Here is a 22824-nt window from a genome sequence, read left to right on the forward strand (position 1 = left end):
ACTTTTTTTTACAAATATTATTTAGCATTACTTCATGACGGTTGTTTATTGTTTAATATTCCATTACTTGAACATATTCATGTTTTATAGCCTTGCTTTGCTGGTGTTCATTTTACTTACTATGGACCAGATTACAAGTGGAGTTCTATTTAACGCTCCCGTACGACTGTTAACTGCACTAGAAGTAAGCTTTTTGCATGTGTCAGGTTGCACCGTATTATAAGTTGAAAGTAAAGTGGTTTTGCTGCATAAATATGTTTTTTCATGTTTTCATCTACTTAACTGCAAAGGGCTCCAATGCACTTATATATGTCTATATATATTCGTACATATGTATTTATGTGTTTATATGTGTATATTAGGGCTGGGCAATATAAGGGGGGAAAACATTTGCTTTTTAAAAAAAAATAAAAATAAAAATAAAACGTAATTGCGATTTAATCGCAATTTTCTTAAAAATTACTATAACACCTTTTTTAAATAAAAAGTTTATTTAACACTACAGAATCTTTTTTTTTTTTTTTTTAAAGATTTTTATTGAGGTGTACAACATATACAAAAATAAACAACAAGGTGTTACAGGCATGAAAGTGCTATACAGATGTCACTCTTAGGTATCTATAGAAGGTAGTATTTCCAGATCTACGTAGGCTGACTACCTGTTGAAAGGTATAACTGCACCTGAGATAATCTAGTTCCTTCTTAGAAATATAATAACTTCAGTTGATTCAGTAAAAGAGACGGAATAGATTCTGGGATACTACAATGAGTAATAGTTAACGATAACATGGAGCCTGGATGTGTAGGACCTCATTTTTTTTTCTTCTTAATTTTTGTTGAAATGTAGACATTAATGTTAAAATTTAGTTACATAGGTAAGAAGGGAGAAAGGGGAAAGTACAGCGGGCCAGGAATAAAAATAAAGGAATAGAGAAAAAAAAAAAAAAAGGTAAAGGATTGGGGGTAAGGTGGAAGACTGTGATGTGTTGTGTGGAGCTATATATGAGCTAAACCCTTATATGGACTATTAATCTTTGGTAGGGAGTGTACAATAACTATCTCTAAATGAAATGGTCTCTTGGAATAATGTAATGCCGGTTGGCAACCAGATATATATAGCCATAGAATTGTAGGTATAGGTATATATAGTAAGAGGGTATAAATGGGAGATTAGAGCTTAAGTAACATCCATGAAGGAGTGAGTAAAGTAATAAACGGTGCCCCCCTAGTCACTGATCTATACTTTGTAGCTGAATGTTTGCATGGTGTCCAATAACTGACCTATCCCTCTCAGGCCCCCAACACATAGTGCCGCCTCGGCCGCAAGCAGTGCCCATGCGTGAGAGTGTTGTAGCGGTATTATTGTATAAGGTCAAGGCTATTCTTATCCCTCAGCGAGACCAAGGGAACCATAGAGTTTTTAATGAGTCAAGTCACAACCATATATGGATCATTTCTAGAGGGAAATAGCAATTCTAATTTCAGCTAGCACTCTAAGTTCTCTTCTTTTGATACATTAGTTCTTGGTGTAATAGTATGGTGCCAGTAGTGTTAAAAGAGCTCTGTGGATCAAACCTTTAATGCTGAAGTAAAACTTAAATATCCCCCCTCAACAATGACAAGGAACATGTAAAGGGAACAAGCATAATACATTCTGTCAGAGCTACAGCCTGCTGAATAAAGTATAATCGCATAGTATGACTTAACAATGTTGTTGCCTTTAAAACACTGGTAATGGAACATATAAAGGGAAAGAGATCATTTGAACTAGGGAGTTATTAATGTCCAGTACAACACCGAAAGACAAACGTGGAACTATGAGACTAGCCCACTCCAGATTCTGAGCACATTAAACAAAATCGAACAAATTTATAAATGCAGCTCAAAGGTTGTCTTAAGACTCCTCTCAGCACAAACTGAAGGGCAGGGAAGACCCCTGTAAAGTGGCAATTGAGCCTGCTTAGTTCATCAAGTGTAGTTAAAGGGACATTATACACTCATTTTTTCTTTGCATAAATGTTTTGTAGATGATCTATTTATATAGCCTATAAAGTTTTTTTTTAAATAAATGTATAGTTTTATTTATTTTTAAATAACATTGCTCTGATTTTCAGACTCCTAACCAAGCTCCAAAGTTTTATGTGAATACTGTAAGCTACCTTCTCCAGCTTGCTCCTGTTTGTGTAAAGGGTCTTTTCATATGTAAAAGAAGGGGGAGGGGGGAGTGTCTTATTTGCCACTTGCAGTGGGCTTTCCAGCTACCTTTTCAACAGAGCCAAACTGACAGCTTCTAAGAAAGTTTTTAAACAGTTTTATACTGGATTTTTATATCAGAATCTGTGCATCTTATTCTTTATAGTAGTGTCTATTACATGCAGATATATGAAAATGAGTGTATACTGTCCCTTTAAGTCCTGTTTGAGCATATTCTCTCCATCACGGCTGAAGAGCACTTGAGGGAGGGGAGTGTGCATCCCAGCTTTAGTTACGGCTGAGTATAGTATGTTGTCTGACCAGCAATCAAATAATGTCCCGGTGTCTAAGGACTTAATGTGGGGCGGCTCACCTACAGTCTCTGAGGAGTTTTGGTTAGTAGATGCTTCATCCTCTCTTGGAGTTTGCTTTCTAGTTATCCGGAGGGGGATCTCCATACTTTCATGTTGAGGGGTTGTCTTTGAGACTTGCGGTAGATATCTAGCTAACTCCATTACTGTCAGCAAGCTTTGCTGGAGGTCGGCCAAATGATCCTCTAAGTGTTGGATTATCATGATCTCCCACTCTTCCGTGTGCTCCATGTCTTTTTTAAGGTAAGAGGGATGTACAGTGACCACCATCAAGAAGAGCGCCAGAGATCGTTATCGGATATGCTCCGTTGATAAGGCTGTGGCCTAGATACCAGTAAGAAAGGGAGGGGGGAGACTCGGGGGTTCAGCAGCTCTGAATGCGCAATGCACAATTTTCCTGCTAAGCAAGGCAGGTATGTTAAAGGTAAAGAAAGGAGAAGTCCGGTTGCAGGTCCAGATTTTCTCCCAGTAGTCTGTCCGCCCGCTGCTTGTTGTGCGGCGTTATGATAGAATATTGCACTTTACTATTCTGCGAAAAGAGGCTTAAGATGGCGTCTTGATTTTTGAGAGCTTCAGAGCTGCGTCATGTAGGAGCGTTGTGTCGGAGTTTCTGTTAAATGAACTGGAGTAGGTTCATAATGTAGACAAGTTGATGTAGAGCAGGAGTTGGTTATTTTCTCAATGAAAAAACAACTTTTTGGTAGCTTGATATGGCATTTGGTCCAGGAGCTCTATATGTAAATGTCTGCTCCATTCGGCAGTTGGCTCCGCCCCCAACACTACAGAATCTTAAACAACCCATGCTAGGTTGAGAAACGCGTTGCATGATTTTAAATTTTGCTTGCTATTGTTTTAAACTTATCAATATTTGTTTTAATAAACTGAACTTGTTTTATGCAAGCTTTGGTTCATTACCTTCTATAGCAGTTTTACATACTGCTTCTGACTATCCATCAGCACATATTGTGACAAAGATCCCCCTGCACTATTTACTCTGCACCTGGAGAGGTTTAGCTGGTACACCTGAAGATACCAGCCAGCTCCTACTAGTACATATGTGTACTTGGGCCAATTGTGAGTACCCATTTGGCTTTTTTTCTTTGATTTCACATATATGGATATATTGATGCACACATGAGGCGCCCCTCTTGTTCTTTTTTATTATTATCTATACAGCTCTGGCTTTGTCTATGAGGAGGAGAGCAGTCTAACTAATTGCTTCATTGTGAGATCATCTGGTTCTACTGAAAGGGTTAGCTGGTACACCCTAAGACTCCAGCCTGCACCTACCTGTACATAAGTGTACTATAGTCGCATGTGAGTACCCACTTGGCTTACTTGATTCACATCACTATATAGCATATTGATATGCACATGAGGCGCTCCTCTTGTTCTCTTTATCTTTTATGCATGGAGAAACCTGAAAACTGCTACTGACTTGATTTTTGACTGAATGATTGATTTGATTGATTTTTGACTGATTTGATTGATTGATTGATTTGACTGACTGATGATTTGTGTTTCTAAGTGATTTAGGTAGTACAATGCACACTGCTTCATGTGTTAGTCATTTTGCTGAGTGAGTATCCACCCAGGAAAACATGAAGGATGTGGCACTGACAAGGTCAATCCTGACATCCTGCACTGCCTGTCATATTTCATCACACAGCTATTCTGTAGAACATAACAGAACACTAATATAGTTAGAGTACATAATACAAACAAGTGAACTAATGACACACAAAGCTAATTTAAATTAAATTAACTATTGGCCAGTTCTTACCACATTGTCCATGTTTTCTTGGGCAGTCAGTCTAGCTGTGGTATGAGTAACAAATGAAGCAGTGTATGCATGGAGAAACCTGAAAACTGCTGCTGACTTGATTTTTGACTAAATTATTGATTTTTCACTGATTTGGTTGATTGATTTTTGACTGACTGGTGATTTGTGTTTCTAAGTGTAGTAATTTATGTAGTACAATTGCACACTGCTTCATGTGTTAGTCATTTAGCTGAGTGACTATCCAGGAAAACATGAGGGATGTGTCATTGACAAGGTAAATCCTGCAACCTGTTTTTAACATCCATGCATCAACTAATAGCAGCAGCACTGCAGCATAGTATAGTAAGACAGAGTAAATTTTTTAAATTTAAAAGAGAGAATACAATACAAAACATTGGAAGTTGGAACCTGCCCTGGTTAAGGCATTTACGGCACTGTTTCTTCTTCTACATTCATCGATTACTTTGCATGGGGGACTGCTGATTGCTTGACTTGGATTCTGCACGACTTGCTGCTCAGGCACAATGGCCATATCAGACATCACCCTAGCCTTGATGCCTGTAATTTTATCTGCATTTACGTAAGTTGTCTTGAATCGTGGATCAAAGAATGATGCCATATCTAGCAGATCTTGAGTATCTTCATAATTTCTATTCATATATTCAATAATTTTGGATTTCAGTGTCATGGTAAGGTCAGAATCATCTTCCTCCAGAGCCAGTTTTTTTTTGGGTTTAATAGATGCAGAAATGGTTTCACATATGATACACTGACTTTTTTTTTTCTCTAGAAGTAATTGCGAGATAGCACTTGGTATCTATTGTCGAGTGTGTGTATCATTCTTTTGAAGCCTTCTTTACTAACCGTGTATATATAATATGCAATAGCATTGGTTATTTCTCTATGCCTTTTAGAGGTCTTCGCATATGGTGATGTCACTGTGTTTGCAAATGCCTTTATGATTGATTGTTGCTGCTCAACTTTAGCTTCACAGCTTGTGTTGTCTTTTCTCTATCACGTTTTTTTTTGCCATACATAGTTCAAAGATTTCCTTATGCCGCTGCTTAAGGTGCTGGAACAGGTTTGATGTGTTACTTTGTTTTGCTGCAACACTCGTTCCACAAGTCTTGCAGATTACTTGGTTCTGTTTCACATAATTTTTTCTGAATCCGAAACAACTGATTTTGAATCTTTCTTTGGCACCAACAATTCACTAGCAACATCAACATCATCATCGTTATTGTTGGACACAGCCAGCTCTTCAGAACTCATCTTGAATTTTATGTACAGCGCGCCACACAAAATACCAGCTGGCACAAAAAATGAGATTTAAACTACTGGAGTCTACCGCACACACTGCAAGCTGCCACAGAAAATGAGGAGATTATACTACTGCACACACTGCCAGTATCAGTGGCAACCTTGGCACAATGATAGACAAGAGACCACAGGCTTGTACTTGAATAGAAAGATAGACAACAATTGAATGGCCTCCTTGATTGATGATGTAGTTAGCTTGATTGAGATTTGAGAAGAGACAAGAGACCACAAGCTTACAATTGAAATGGAATATAAAGAAGACAACAATGTGATTGATGAAGCAATCACCTTGATCGAAGAGAACACAGGCTTGCTGCACTTGAATATAAGGAAGTCAACAAAAGGGCTTGATGATGCAGTCACCTTGATTGAAGAGAACACACAGGCTTGCTGCACTTGAATATAAAGAAGACAAAAATGGGCTTGATGATGCAGTCACCTTGATTGAAGAGAACACAGGCTTGCTGCACTTGAATATAAAGAAGACAACGATATGCTTGATGAAGCAGTCACCTTGATTGAAGAGAACACACAGGTTAGCTGCACTTGAATATAAAGAAGACAACAATGGGCTTGATGATGCAGTCACCTTGATTGAGATTTGAGAAGAGACAAGAGACCACAGGCTTACACTTGAAATTGAATATAAAGAAGACAACAATGTGCTTGATGAAGCAGTCGCCTTGATTGAAGAGAACACAGGCTTGCTGCACTTGAATATAAAGAAGACAACAATGGGCTTGATGATGCAGTGACATCACCTGGATTGAGAGACAAGAGACCACAGGCTTGCACTTGAATATAAATAAAACAACAATTGGCTTAATGATGATGCAGTCACCTTGATTGTGAAGAGACAAGAGACCACAGGCTTACACTTGAAATTGATTGAAAATAAAGAAGACAACAATGGGCTTGCTCATCATCATGTTTAATTGAGATTGAGGCAACACTGGCTTTCACTGCAGGAGACTGACCTTGCAGTTGTAGAATACACTGGCTCTGGAGGACTGACCTTGCTGTTGTAGAAAACACTGGCTTTGGATGACTGACCTTGCTGTTGTAGAAGACACTGGCTTTGGATGACTGACCTTTCTGTTTTAGAAACACTGGCTTTGGATGACTGACCTTTCTGTTGTAGAAGATACTGGCTTTGGATGACTGACCTTGCTGTTGTAGAAGACACTGGCTGAATGACTGACCTTGCTGTTGTAGAAGACACAGGCTAGCCTTGCAGAGTTGCAGTGCACTTGCAGGATGACTTTGCTGTTGTAGAAGAAGAAACAGGCTGCAGAATGTGGATGACTTTGCTGTTGTAGAAGAAACAAGCTACAGGATGTGGATGACCTTGCTGTTGTAGAAGAAGAAACAAGCTGCAGAATGTGGATGACCTTGCTGTTGTAGAAGAAGAAACAGGCTGCAGAATGTGGATGACCTTGCTGTTGTAGAAGAAGAAACAGGCTGCAGGATGTGGATGAACTTGCAGTTGTAGAAGAAGAAACAGGCTGCAATCTTCTGGAATCACAGCTGTTGGCTGACTTTGGTGAACTTGATACTAGTAGGAGAGGACACACAGGCAGTCTTTGCTGTTGGTTGAAAAATAGACAACATAGAATAGGGGTGGTCAGGGGAGACAAGTTCTTCTTTTTGGAAAGACAACAAACAACACACAGAAACAGTAATGGACTGGGAGAGACAAGTAAAAACACTTTTTTTTATTCATTTAATTACTTAATGTATTTTGTGTTCAACTTCTGAATCAATCAAGAGCAATAGAGCATGCAATTTTAAACAACATTCACAATTGAATTGACTTATATTAGTAACTAGCTTAGCTATTTTCTTATTTCTTAAACACAATTGGTTAGGCATACTTAGTTCAGGGCTGCTAATTTGTGGCTGCACAATGCACATGGACAGGTTAATGGGGCATTGCACACCTGACACAATGAATGCAGATAGCACATTTAAGCATCATGCTATTTTGGTTCACCAAAATGCATAATGATTTCTTATTGTTGCAGCAATGATAAATAAAACAAACTGACTTGCATTGCAGCTTACAATAAAAACATTATTCCATTTTTTTTTTCTTAAAAAAATATAAATAAATAAATTACTTGCATTGCACTGCAGCAGCATCCATCCATAAAGAATGACAAAATAAAAATGTTATTAAACGAAAACTTTTTTGGGAACATCAATTACAGAATATAGATAATTTTTGATTACTTATAAAAAAAATATTTGTGTACTCTGTTATGGTACACTATTGGACTGCAAACTGGTATAATAAGGGTAATGGTAACTAATGAAAAATATAATAATAAAAAAAAATTGTTGTGAACTGCACCACTGTGTACTGATGATTGATGACCTATCTTCTGGGAATATACACTTGACTCAACTACATTATATATTACATAAATATAAATATAATAGTTACATTTATCATATATCTAGTAAGTAACTAGTATTATTTATATATATATATTGTTGTAACATCATGTGTTGAATATATTAATATTTACAATTCACTTGACTTCACAATACATCCTACAAGCAACCCTTAATGAACATATATAAATAAAATATATTGTAAAATGTAATAAAACTCAATGTTATGCGTCACAGAAGTTAAAAAAAGGCACTTTAAAGTTTTTGTACAATACTCACTTTATTGCTCACAACTTTGAGCTGTCCCACCACCACACCACCGCTTGACCGCCGCCACACCACCGCTTGACCATTGCCACACCACTCCCAGATGAATGTCCTTTGCTCCCACACACTCTGCAATCTCGGCAAAAATGGCCATTTTGCAGGCATTCTCAGGTCCGCCCACGTCCGCACACTGGTCCGTCTCTCATCCTCCCTCTCCGCCTCCGTTTTCATGATGATCTGAAGTTTGTTTGTTTTTAAAAGAAATCGTGTACTCTAGTGGTTTTAAAACCGTGGTGATTAATCGCAGTTTAAAACCGTATCCGCAATTAATTCAGGCACTGGATGTCTTGACTGAGTGCATGGCATTATGAAATCTGAAGACTACCAAAGAATTCTGTGGTGCAATGTAGGGCCCAGTGTCAGAAAGTTGGGTCTCCATCAGAGGTCATGGGTCTTACAGCAGGACAATGACCCAAAGAATACATCAAAAAGCACCCAGAAATGGACACAGTGATGGAGAGTACTGAACTGGCCATCAATGAGTACAGATCTCAATTCCATAGAGCACCTGTGGAGAGATCTCAAAACAGAAGTTGGGAAAAGGAACCCTTCCAATCTGAGAGACCTGGAGCAGTTGACGAAAGAAGAGTGGTCCAAAATTCCAGTAGAATAAGAAACTCATTGATGGTTACAGGAAGCAATTAATTTCAGTTATTTTTTCCAAGGGGTATGCAAGCAAATATTAAATTGAGGGTGCCAATAAATTTGTCCAGTCCATTTTTTAAGTTTTGTGTGGAATGTGTCAGATTTGGATTTTTTCTCTCCTCTTTTTTTGTGTCATACCAATACAAACAAAAAGAATAAACATGAGAATGCCTAAACATTTGCAATTGCAACAATTTTCTGGGCGAAGTGGTGCATTATCTGACAGAAATGCAGGGGTGCCAATAATTTTGGCCACGACTATATATATATATATATATATATACACATATTTAGAGATGTATATGTATGTATCTCAATGCTAAAGCCCTTTACCTGTTTTTTTTTTCTAACACCTGAGACCTCATAAATTTGAGCCCTTATAACTTTTGTGTGCAATATTTTTCTTTTAATAATTTTTATTAGATGATGTTATTACGAGTGTAACTGTACTTTGTAATGTATTTTGGATATGTTTTGTGACACTTTTTTGTTATACGAAGCAGTTAACCAGAGGTCTGAGGTTGGGCAAACCCGCTCAAGCAATCGTGTTTACTTTTACTTTCAACTTTTGTGTGAAAAGAATGACGTACGCAACACTCGTAATCTAGCCCATTATATTTAAATATATATATATATATACACGCAAGTGGAATAATATCACTATGGTTTGCTAGTCGGGGGTTAAAAGCTACTAGCCCTGATTAAAAAAAGTTACTAGTCCAGTTACAGACAGGAAAAAGTCTTCCGCTGCAAATTCCAAGTCACCCGGGACTAGTGTACCACTGAAAGTTTCAAGCCCTGTATGTATGTATGTATGTATGTATATATATATATATATATATATATATATATATATATATATATATATATATATATAAATCTATATATATTTTATGAGACTGCAGTGTCAGTGACTGTTTAGTTATCATTATTACATTACTGTCATGATTATGCTTGCCTAATTATTTACCATGTTACACAATAAACATTTTTATAAGGTTTGTGTTACATGTAGTTTCATAGAATGACCATTACAAAATAGTATTCTTGTTTGTGTATAAATAGCATTACATATTGGTGTCAATCATAATCCTTTAGGAAAATTTATCAAATTATTTATCTACAAAAATTGAGAATAGTCAGTCTATTGGTTTTCTACTACTTACACAAAGGGTGTTTAAACCCTACATGTTACACTTGTTTTTGTTTCCTGTCACAGAGATCCATGGGTAAGATTGTGTGTTAACTTTTATCTACAGTATGGAGAGGATGTATTTTGTGACATCCACAGGTAGCTAACAAATAATGAGGTGTTTATTGTTTATGAAGAACAGGGCAAGATATCAGTGAAGACCTCCATGGGGAGACAATAGTGATTGCCATATAGAGATGAATCATCAAATAAGCTTCATACCAGTAAAATTTTAATTGTAATATATGTGTCATATTGTGCACATTGATGATTTTGAACATTTAAAGAAATAGAAACTTAACATTAACAAAATGTTGTCACCATACATCAATTAAAGGGACAGTCAACACCAAAATTGTTATTGTTTTAAAAGATAGATAATACCTTTATTACCCATTTACCCAGCTTTGCACAACCAACACAATTATATTAATATACTTTATAACATTTAAACCTCTAAATTTCTGCCTGTTTCTAGGACACTATAGACAGCCGCTTTTCACAACAGAAGATTGCTAGTTCATGTTGGCCATAATATAGATAACTTTGTGCTCAAGCCCGTGAAGTTGTGCACAACACTTGCTAAAATGCAAGTCAATAGATAATGAAATAAAAAGTCATGTGATCAGGGGACTGTCAGAACAGGCTTAAATACAAGGTAATCAAAGAGGTAAAAAGTGTATAAATATAACCATGTTGGCTGTGCAAAACTGGGAAATGTGTAATAAAGGGATTATCTATCTTTTTAAACAATTCAAATTTTGGATTTGACTTTCCCTTTAAGCAGTGGAGGCTCCTCCATATGTGCACTGTCGCACGTGAACCCCCAGGGGGCAGAGGAGGGGGAAAAATGAGCAGAAGAAAAAAAAAATGAGAAAAAAAAATTATGTAATTTTTTATTTTTATTTATATTATTTTATATTATATTTATTAATAAATGTATTATTTTCCTGTGTGCTGTCTGTGTCTGTGAGACTGTGCAGTGTAACTATCATCATGCATATGATATTAGGCTGCCTGAAACCTGAAAGTGGAAAGGGCTGTTTTGCCTATACTTCTATGTATTGCACATGCTGTGCAGTGCGATACATAGAAGTATAGGCAAAAGCACTTTCCACTTTAAAACTGCATTGACTGCAGCGCCACCTACAGGCCAGCCCATAGCCTTCCTGTTCGCACAGCTCTTAGTGTGCGGGAGCCAGCTGTCACGTAACACTCGCACACTAAGAGCTGAGCTGACTAGAGATTCTCCTACCTAACTGAGCTCTGTACTACAAAGTCCAGCATACATTGCGCTCGTGGGTAGAAAAAAAAAAGGATAAATTAAATAAACAGTTAACTTACTATTTTGACATCAGTGTACTTGTATGTATTTACATTTTCTAAGCCGGATCGTATATTTTTCTTATTAAATTGTGCAAGTCAGATAAACTGTATATGCGTGCTTTGCTCAAACCTGTGGGCGGTGAAAGGGGACTCTGTAATGCAGATGGGAATTTCCAGGAAGTACAGTGGCCATATTGGATCCCATTGAGATCGCTCCTGATTGCATCAATTCATAAGCAAGCAGATTGCAAGACGACTGGTGGCAGAAGCATTCACCAAAGCATTATGGCTGCGATTGATGTAGAGAGGGCTTCTGTAAGTAAAGTACCCATTATGCTAAATCTTCCTTCTGTATATAGCACCATGTGCTTTTGCTGCTGTGCTGCTTTACAGCTGATGTGTCAAATACATTTTGGGGTATTTCAATACGTTGATTCCCTATAAAGCCTGCACCTCTATTTCAATATGAAACGTGCAAGTTTTCTTTTGAGGTGCAACTGGTCTGATAAGAGATGGGATAGTGACAGAATATATATATATATATATATATATATGTATATATGTGAATATATATATATAATATATGTATATATAGATATATATATATATATATATATATATATATATATATATATATATATATATAAAATATATGTGTATATATATATGTGTGTGTGTATGTATATATATATATATGTGTGTATATATATATATATATATATATATATGTGTGTGTGTGTGTGTATATATATATATATGTGTGTATATATATATATATATATATATATATATCCTTATACTGCGGCTGCCCCAGTGACAGGACTCTTGTACCAGGGGCGGGGCTAGTGCTCCCCCATCTTGAAAAGTCACCAGCCGCCACTGCCTTTAAGCCGTTCTGCGACCCACACACCATCAGCACCTTTGGAAAATTTTACGTTAAAAGCTTTTTTTACTTTCTGTATTTGCACCTCCATATTTTTTAAGTGGAACATTGCCAACTTTTCATAACTCAATTAGCTCTTTTTTTTAAATTTTTATTAAAAATAGGGGCCACCTTCCTTTCAACCTCCCTTTCAACGTCCCCGAAAACGTTTCATTAAATTTGGATCTTTTTTTCAAAAGACCTGAGAGTGCACTTTCTTTGTGGAATATTTTATGCATCTGTGCACCCAGGCGGATGTCTATATATATATATATATATATATATATATATATATATATATAGTGGGGCAAAAAAGTATTTAGTCAGCCACCAATTGTGCAAGTTCTCTCACTTAAGAAGATGAGAAAGGCCTGTAATTTTCATCATAGGTATACCTCAACTATGAGAGACAAAACGTGGAAACAAATCCAGACAATCACATTGTCTGATTTGGAAAGAATTTATTTGCATATTATGGTGGAAAATAAGTATTTGGTCACCTACAAACAAGCAAGATTTCTGGCTCTCACAGACCTGTATCTTCTTCTTTAAGAGGCTCCTCTGTCCTCTACTCATTACCTGTATTAATGGCACCTCCTTGAACTTGTTATCAGTATAAAAGACACCTGTCCACAACCTCAAACAGTCACACTCCAAACTCTACTATGGTGAAGACCAAAGAGCTGTTAAAGGACACCAGAAACAAAATTGTAGACCTGCACAAGGCTGGGAAGACTGAATCTGCAATAGGCAAGCAGCTTGGTGTGAATAAATCAACTGTGGGAGCAATAATTAGAAAATGGAAGACATAGAAGACCACTGATAATCTCCCTTGATCTGGGGCTCCACAAGAGATATCACCCCGCGGGGTCAAAATGATCACAAGAACGGTGAGCAAACATCCCAGAACCACACGGGGGACCTAGTGAATGACCTGCAGAGAGCTAGGACCAATGTAACAAAGGCTACCATCAGTAACACACTACGCCACCAGGGACTTAGATCCTGCAGTTCCAGACGTGTCCCCCTGCTTAAGCCAGTACATGTCCGGGCCCGTCTGAAGTATGCTAGAGAGCATTTGGATGTTCCAGAAGCAGATTGGGAGAATGTCATATGGTCAGATGAAACCAAAGTAGAACTGTTTGGTAGAAACACAACTCGTCATGTTTGGAGGAGAGAGAATGCTGAGTTGAAACCAAAGAACACCATAGCTACTGTGAAGCATGGGGGTGGCAACATCATGCTTTGGGGCTGTTTCTCTGCAAAGGGAACAGGACGACTGATCCGTGTACATGAAAGAATGAATGGGGCGATGTATCGTGAGATTTTGAGTGCAAAGCTCTTTCCATCAGCAAGGGCATTGAAGGTGAAACGTGGCTGGGTCTTTCAGCATGACAATGATCCCAAACACACTTCCCGGGCAACAAAGGAGTGGCTTCGTAAGAAGCATTTCAAGGTCCTGGAGTGGCCTAGCCAGTCTCCAGATCTAAAACCCATAGAAAACCTTTGGAGGGAGTTGAAAGTCCGTGTTGCCCAGCGACAGCCCCAAAACATCACTGCTCTAGAGGAGATCTGCATGCAGGAATGGGCCAACATACCAGCAATAGTGTATGACAACCTTGTGAAGACTTACAAAAAAACATTTGACCTCTGTCATTGCCAACAAAGGATATATAACAAAGTATTGAGATGAACTTTTGATATTGACCAAATACTTCTTTTCCACCATAATTTGCAAATAAATTATTTCCAAATCAGACAATGTGATTGTCTGGATTTGTTTCCACATTTTGTCTCTCATAGTTGAGGTATACCTATGATGAAAATACAGGACTCTCTCATCTTCTTAAATGGGAGAACTTGCACAATTGGTGACTGACTAAATACATTTTTGCCCCACTATATATATATATATATATATATATATATATATATATATATATATATGTAACTAAAATAAAGCTTCCTCCATCCACTCCCGCCAATATATCTTGTGTTACAAGAAGTGTAGGTCAGTTGTTTATGCTATTCATATCATATATGCAGAGGGCATATACTGTCCATTCCTGTTTTATATGTATATGGTTATTTCATACAATGCATTTTTTAATCTTCTACTAGACTAGGTCTTTATCTGTAAATATCTATATAGGACTTATGTGCAACCTTCCTTGCTAATGTAAATGTATTTTTTATAAATAAAGCGTAGCACTTTTCTTGTTACAATTGATACACTGCAAGTTCTGTACCTTCAGTATGTTTTCATTTATATAGTTTAAGTCCAAAATATATGTAAATATTGTTCATTACTAAACCACTGTGATAAATGGTGTAATACTATACTATTTATTTATTTATGAAAAAAGAGTATTGTTTTTTTATTGTTGGATTTATTTAAACAATAGTGAATTTAAATTGCTATTTTATATGGGCAGGGCTGGACTGGGAATAAAAAGCAGCCCTGGAAAAATATGAAGACCAGCCCTATTTTCCGTTGAGTCAGTAGAATGCACATGCCCCATTTTTCTCAAAGGGGATTAGTGGGACACTCCTTCCCCAATATTGTTTCAGAATTAAATTATATTACTTTGTATTAAATAGAAATTTCAGATTGATGTTATATAGCAGCCTTACAACCCAATTGTGTCCATTAATAACCCCTTTAAATTGTAGATTTCCAGCCCCAGCTGCTGCAGCCCACCTGGTATCCTGGTAGGCCAATCCGGCCCTATATATGGGGTTCCTATTATAATCTTATATGTACTTACCTTGATGGGACAGATGTTAACTGATTCTGCTCTATTGCCAGGTTAGTCAGATGAGGGCACCACTGAAATGCGTCATCTTCAATTTGATTGACAACATTATTGTCAAGGAATAAATGCTTGAGGTTATGCAGGCCTTTAAAATCTTGCATTGTAACTTTTTGGATCTTGTTATTGCTGCAGTCAAGTCTTTGCAGCTTAGCTGGAAGTCTATGCAGAAGAGCTATAAGCTTGTTCTTAGATACATCTATAAAAGACAGGTTACCAAGAACCTGCAGACCATCTGCTGAAGAAATCTGGTTTTCTGAAAGATTGAGCTCAGAAAGATTTTCCAAATTTTTCACATCTCTGCTTTTAATACTTTTTATGTTATTTTTCTCAAGCCTCAAGTATAATAGTGACTTGGGGATTTGGGCTGGTATCTTTACTAGCTGATTCCCAGCCAGCCTAAGACATTGTAAGCTTTGAAAATATCCAAAAAAGTTTTCTGGAAAATACTGAAGCTTGTTGTTTTCCATACTAAGATATTTCAGATGTGGAAGCCTAGCAAGCCCAGAGATTGTGTCAATACCATTACCATCCAAAACCAGGCTTTGTATAGTTAATAATCTAGAAAAAATATCAAATGATAATGTATACAAATTGTTATTCTTTATCTCAAGTTCCCGCAGTTTCTTCAAGCCTTCAAAATCATACTGATGAATAAAACCTATGGAATTATCTCCGAATTTCAACACCTCTAGATTTGGAGGAAGTGAACTGGGAATTCTTGTCAGTTTATTCTTCCACACTTCCAACATCCTTAAGTTATTCAGCGCTTTGAACGTGTTGTTTTCAATCACTTCAGTTCCACTTGAAAATAACACCAGCTCTTGCAACTCTGGTATTACAGTAAAGTCTGATAACTAGAACATAAAAAGAAGAGTTATATTTTTATACATTGCTTAACATATACTGATAACATAATGCTGCTAAATTATGTTAATTTCAAAACATTAAAGGGACAGTCAACACCTGAATTTTTGTTGTTTTAAAAGATAAATAATCCTTTTATTACCCATTCCCCAGTTTTGCATAACCAACAGTTATAATAATACACTTTTTACCTCTGTGATTACCTTGTATCTAAGCCTCTGCAGACTGCCCCCTAATTTAATGTCTTTTGAGAGACTTGCCTTTTAGCCAATCAGTGCTTACTTCTAGGTAACTTCACGTGTATGAGCTCAATGTTATCTATATGACACACATGAACTAATGCCCTCTAGTGGTGAAAAACTCTCAAAATGCATTCACATAAGAGGCGACCTTCAAGGTCTAAGAAATTTGCATATGAGCCTCCTAGGTTTAGCTTTCAACTAAGAATACCAAGAGAACAAAGCAAAATTAGTGATAAAAGTAAAATGGAAAGCTGTTTAAAATTGCATGCCCTATCTAAATCATGAAAGTTTATTTTGTACTTGACTGTCCCTTTAATATATTTCATTGTAAGCATGTTTTATGGGCATTAGATTAAGTCTATGGGGCATATGTATCAAGCTCCGAATGGAGCTTGATGCCCCGTGTTTCTGGTGAGCCTGCAGGCTCGCCAGAAACGGCAGTTATGAAGCAGCGGTCACAAAGACCTCTGCTCCATAACCTGTCTGCCTGCTCTGAGCAGGCGGACGGACATCGCCGGAAATCAACCCGATCGAGTACGATCGGGTTGATTGACACCCCCCTGCTGGCGGCCTATTGGCCGCGAGTCTGCAGGGGGCGGCGTTGCACCAGGCGAGCGTATTGCTTGCCGTATTCAGCGAGGTCTGGTGGACCTGATCCGCACTGTCGGATCAGGTCCGCCAGACCTAGATAACTAGAGGCCTATGTATGTACAAATAACCTGGTACTATGAATCTATTTGCTTGAGTCAACCCTTGGGTTTGTTAAAGGGATACTAAAAGCAATTTTTTTTTTCATTTGGATAGAGTGTGCAATTTTAAGCAGCTTTCTAATTTAGTCCCATTATCAATGTTTCTTCGTTCTCTTGGTATCTTTTTTTTTTTTTTTAAAAGCAGGATTGAAAGCTTAGAAACGGTCCCATTCTATGTTTAGAACTTGGGTAGCACTTGCTGATTGGTGGCTAAATGTAGCCACCAATCAGCAAGCGCTATCCAGGGTGCTGAACCAAAAATATACCAGCTACTAAGCTTAAATTCCTGAATTTCAAATAAAGATACCAAGAGAACAAAGAAAAATTGATAATAGGAGTAATTTAGAAAGTTGATTGAGACCCCCTGCTAGCGGCCGATTGGCCGCGAATGTGCAGGGGGCGGGATTGCACAAGCATTTTACTGGAAATGCTTGTGCAATGATAAATGCAGACAGCATATGCTGTCGGCATTTACCGATGTTGGGCGGACATTTCATAAATCTACCCCATAGTGTGAGCTTTTGTTAGCATTATCACAAATTAAACAAACAATTATATAAAAGTATTTTTTTATCATGTAGAAAGTATTTTCACAATTAAAATACTCTCAGTATACCTTTAAGACTGAGGCGATGATTTAGCCTCTCTATAAGAAGCTGAGCCTCACCTTTTAAACATTACACTATAGATGGTGATTTTTTTCCTTATGCATAATTGCCTTACAATTACTAGGATGGGTCTGATTGTGTGAGCCCCTTTAAAATCAGTGTAACCCTATATAATGTTATCATCTCTATCTATTATATGTTGAAGGCCATTGTTAGAGTCGCAGAGCTTGAGGGGCCCTGCATTGGATTTGAAGATAAAAAGTTCTCATTGTCCGAGCCTCCTTCTTATATTAGAAAAAAAGTAGAGGGCGCTAAATTCAAGTAAATAAATAGATAAAACAATAAATCAAAAATGTCTGTAATGAGATTTAGAAAGTCCACAAGTTTGTTCTTCTTCTAGCGGATTGAGCAAGCAGGGATGATCTAAACGTGGAATAAAAAAGAAGAGGGCAGAAATCTTGGTTTGTACAGGATTAATAACCATACAATATGGGTACTCGCATAAGGATCTGCACTGTGGAATAGTGCAATTAATGCAGGCTCCTAAGTCACCATGAGGCACTCTTCTTTTTTGTTCCACTTAAAGATACTTCTGATATTAGTCTAGTCTACCTCAATATTATAGGCATTTTATAATATTATCACCACTACTTATTTACAAGTTGAAGGCCCCTGTTACAATTGCAGAGATTTATGTTAGCTTGAAGCACCCGGAATTGGCTTGGAGGTAAATAACTTTCATTGTCCGAACCTCCTCCTTATATTAGTTTACCAACCATAATATTATCACCTATGTTGAAGGCCCCTGTTAGATTTGCACAGATTTAAAGGGACAGTCTCAAAATAAACTTTCATGATTCAGATAGGGCATGCAATTTTAAACAACTTTCCAATTTACTTTATCACCAATTTTGCTTTGTTCTCTTGGTATTCTTAGTTGAAAGTAAAACCTAGGTAGGCTCATATGCTAATTTCTTAGACCTTGAAGGCTGCCTCTTATCTGAATGTCTTGAAAAGGTAACACCAGCACTGGTATGCTTGAAAAAACTTTATTAGGAGTTACATAAATAAATATATATATATATATATATATATATATATATATATATATATATATTATATCAATTGAAAAGAAATAAAAGAGGTTTATGATATAACCTCTAGAAAAACTGGGAATTCAGCACTCTTTTTTATAGAAATTGACTAGAGCAACACGATGTGCAGTTTAAAAAAGGTTTTTAATTCACGCACCTTGCCGGGTGCCGATTAGGCAAAACAAATCAACAGATAGAAATACACAAGCAACCTGTATCTAAATAGTTAAAAAAAGTGCATACATGTACTGCACTAAAAATGGACCGGTCCAAGTGACTGAATAACGCTAGTGATGTAGGAACCAACACAATTCGTACATATAGCATATGCAAATAATCCACACTAATAATATATGGAATATATGAAAAACCAGCAGTATATAACACAGACAAAAGTTTTAGTAAACTGTGTTAGCCGAGTATTCTCATATATGCAATATAGGATATATGTACACAGTATAATGCATCAACAATATATGAGATTAGTATCAAAGATATTGCTACAATGATAGCTACAGTGGATAACCACTGTCACGATGATATACATAGTCCCAATGTTGCTGGTAAATTGTTCCAATAATGTGCATATACTGACCAAGTTGTTAGTTCAGTTAGAGCTGTGAAAATTAAGCTGTAGAGAGTAAAGCGATAGAGTCACTAAGTGAGCCAAGGCTAGTGATTATGAGCAAAAGTCAAGCGGCACACAATGAGACATGCAATGCAGCAAGCAGGAGCAAAAGAAGAAATGTAGCAGCTGAACAAACAAACGGATATGCAGGAGGACTTTCAAATCAATAAACAAATCCCTCTGTCAACTGCAACCACTTGAACTCATAACTTCATGATCTTACAACATGAAAATGTAAAACATAGGGCACTTATCAGAGATGTAGGAGAACGCCGGGCATGGACATCCGGGTCCCTCTGTCAGCTACACCTGCTGGCGCCCTTCTCCTCTTGTCTTTTCCAGAGTCGCTTAACTTTTCTTTATCCAAGTCGGTCTGTTTGAACCTCAATGCACCGATTATTTTGCTCACATAAGTATCCAGACTCCAAGGTTTGCTTTACTCAAAGTTGGCGGCTCACCACGGCATACCGCTCTGTTCCATTCGACAACACTGCGTATCAGATCACGTGGAACCGGTCAGCCAATGCCGACGCGCGTTTCACTCCCACGTCACAGGACAGACGGGGCTTCCTCAGGGCTGTATGATCTAACGTGTATTGGTTCTACCGTTAAACCAAACTAACTCCGCCCATATGGGAGGTGACAAATATTCTAACATATACAGTTTTAAATATATATTCAAAATCCTCATCCTCTTTCAACAAGTAGTAACTATGAGGACGAATATACAGGTTATAGAATCTCAAGGATTTGGATACGGCTATGTAATTAAGTTTTTACTTAACAACAGTATAACGTTTTATGTCGCATCATTTACAAAAAACACGCCATATCCAGTCTTTCGTTCATACCTTTGGGACCAATGGTAGAGAGGTTGAAAATCCACCTACACTCTTTCTGTAGTAGGACTTTATCATTATCCCCCCCCCCCACCATTGGTAATCCCTTTATCTATGCCCAGCACTCTCATGCAGTCAGGGCTGCTGTTGTGGAAGGGCTCAAAATGCCTGGCCACACTACTGTTTTTCACCTTGTTCTTTATGTCATCCCTGTGCTCAAGGATTCTATCTTTCAATATCCTCTTGGTTTTCCCTACATAAAAAGAAGGACAATCACAGTTTAGTAAATATACCACTCCTTCAGTGTTGCAGTTGAAGAAAAATTTGAGTTTATAAACTTTTTCTGTGCAAGCCGAGAAAACTTTAGTTTTTAACATAAATCTGCACGCCACACATTTCTTACATGGGAAATTTCCAACTAATTTTTGTCTAGATAGCCAATTTGTTTGTGGAGTGACAAACTTGCTTTGTACAAGTTTATCTCTTAGATTAGGGGCTCTTTTTGCCGTGAGTGTTGGAAAATGCCCAATTTCTTTGGCCACATTTTCATCATTCAACAGAATTTTCCAATTGTTATTAATAATACGTTTTATTCCATTCCAGTGACAGTTATACCTAGTCACTAGTCTAATGGAACCTGTATTCTCTTTGTCATATCAGAGTTTGTTAGCAGTTGTTGTTAGAGTGGAATCATTGACAAGAGGCCACACCATAGGAAACTGCAATTTGATTTAACTATCAGTAGCAGTCTGAGTCTGAGAGAACAGGCAAGACTGCTAGCAATAGTTGGTTAATTAAGGGTTAGCTGGCTAGCAGCTGATACTAATGTTGTGGGTAGATGTGAAAACATTATCTGAACACAGGGGCTGCCTTGAAATTAATGGAAAAATAAACAAACAATCTCTGTTTTAGATTAGTAGTTCCTCAATAACAGTTAGAGACAAAGTTTGTTAATTGCAGTCCATTTAAGCAACAGGTTATAACAAGTTGATGATTAGTGTGTGTGCTGTTAGCAAAAAGAACTAGTAAGATTTGTTGTATTACAGATTATAGCAAGCACAGACTTTGTGAGAGTTAATGAGCAGCACACATAAGCATAGATTGTAAGGGAAACAACTTATCTTATGGAAGGAATGCAGTCCTGTATAGGAGATCATTAGAGCAGTGATTGCCAGCAGTAATTCAGTAGTTAAGGTTAAAGGCTTTTCCAGACAGCAGGAGAGGAACAATGCAGCTTCAGTGTGGAGTGTCCGCAAAGGTATAGGCATTTTTAAGAATTCTCTTTGGATAACCTCTCGCCCTGAACCTCTCTGTCATGCTAGCTGCATGTTTATCAAATTTGACGCGAGACGAACAATTTCGTCGAAGGCGTAAAAATTGTCCCTTAGGGATCCCTTTCACTTGGTGATATGGATGATGACTTTGCGCTATGAGAATGCTATTCGTAGCAGTCTCCTTACGATAATTTTCAGTTCTCAGTGTGTCTTGTTCGACTCGTATGTCAAGATCAAGGAAAGACAGACCTACTTTACTAGAATTAACTGTTAAAACAATATTTCTAGAGTTATCATTTAGTTCATCAACGAACTTTTTCAAATCATTTTCTGTTCCTTCCCATATGACAAATACATCATCCACAAATCGAAGCCATAAGTGGACTTTCTCATTGAACTCAGTTTTTTGATAGACATCTTCCATCTCCCAAGCCCCTAGGTGTAAACAAGCATACGTGGGGGCACATGTGGCCCCAATTGCTTTCCCCCTGATTTGCTTGTAAGTTTTATTATCAAAAGAGAATACATTATTCTCTAAAACTATTTTCAAAAGGTCAATAACAAAGCCAGTATGCATACTATACGATGGACCCCTTGAGTCAAGAAAATGCCTAGCTGCTTGTATCCCTATGTGATGGGGGATAGAGGAATAGAGTCCCTCTACATCTAATGTAACCAATAGGGCCTCCTTAGGTATAGATAGGCTGTCTATTTTCCTCAAAAAGTCAGCAGTATCAAGGATGTAGGACGGCATAATACACAGAAAAGGTTTTAAAAAATGGTCTATGTAATTGCCAAGATTTTCTGTTATACTACCTATCCCAGATATTATGGGACCTATCCCAGATATTATGGGACTGGGGGATTTTTTAAGTTCTTGTGAACTTTGGGTATGCAGTAAAAAACTGGCATGACTGGGTGTTGATTAAATAGATATTTAAACTCAGAGTTAGAGATTAAACCATCGCTTCTGGCATCATTTAGTTTCCTAAAAATCAGAGACTGTATGTGGTGATGGATCATATATTAGACGCAAATATTGGTCTCTATTCAACAACTGCCTTTTTACCTCAAGTACATAGCTGGTTTGATCCCACAGGACTACATTACCACCCTTATCGGCAGATTTGATCACAATATTATCTGCTATGATAAGTTCGTTTAAGGCCTTTCTTTCGGATCTAGTTAAATTATCACCAACTATGCCATTCAAAGGGAAATTACAAATTTCCGT

The 22824-nt window shown here is 37.4% G+C and overlaps 1 protein-coding gene across 1 annotated transcript in view; it reads right to left on the reverse strand.

Moving 5' to 3' along the window:
• LOC128657753 (nephrocan-like) overlaps positions 1-22824 on the reverse strand; it is a 44732-nt gene that overhangs the window by 9473 nt on the left and 12435 nt on the right. The window contains exon 2 of the mRNA XM_053712161.1: positions 15245-16146. Within this exon, the coding sequence (XP_053568136.1) occupies positions 15245-16146 (902 nt within the window). The remainder of the gene's footprint in view (positions 1-15244; positions 16147-22824) is intronic.

Source organism: Bombina bombina, chromosome 4 (assembly GCF_027579735.1).
Source record: "Bombina bombina isolate aBomBom1 chromosome 4, aBomBom1.pri, whole genome shotgun sequence".
In the NCBI taxonomy this organism is placed as follows: domain Eukaryota; kingdom Metazoa; phylum Chordata; class Amphibia; order Anura; family Bombinatoridae; genus Bombina; species Bombina bombina.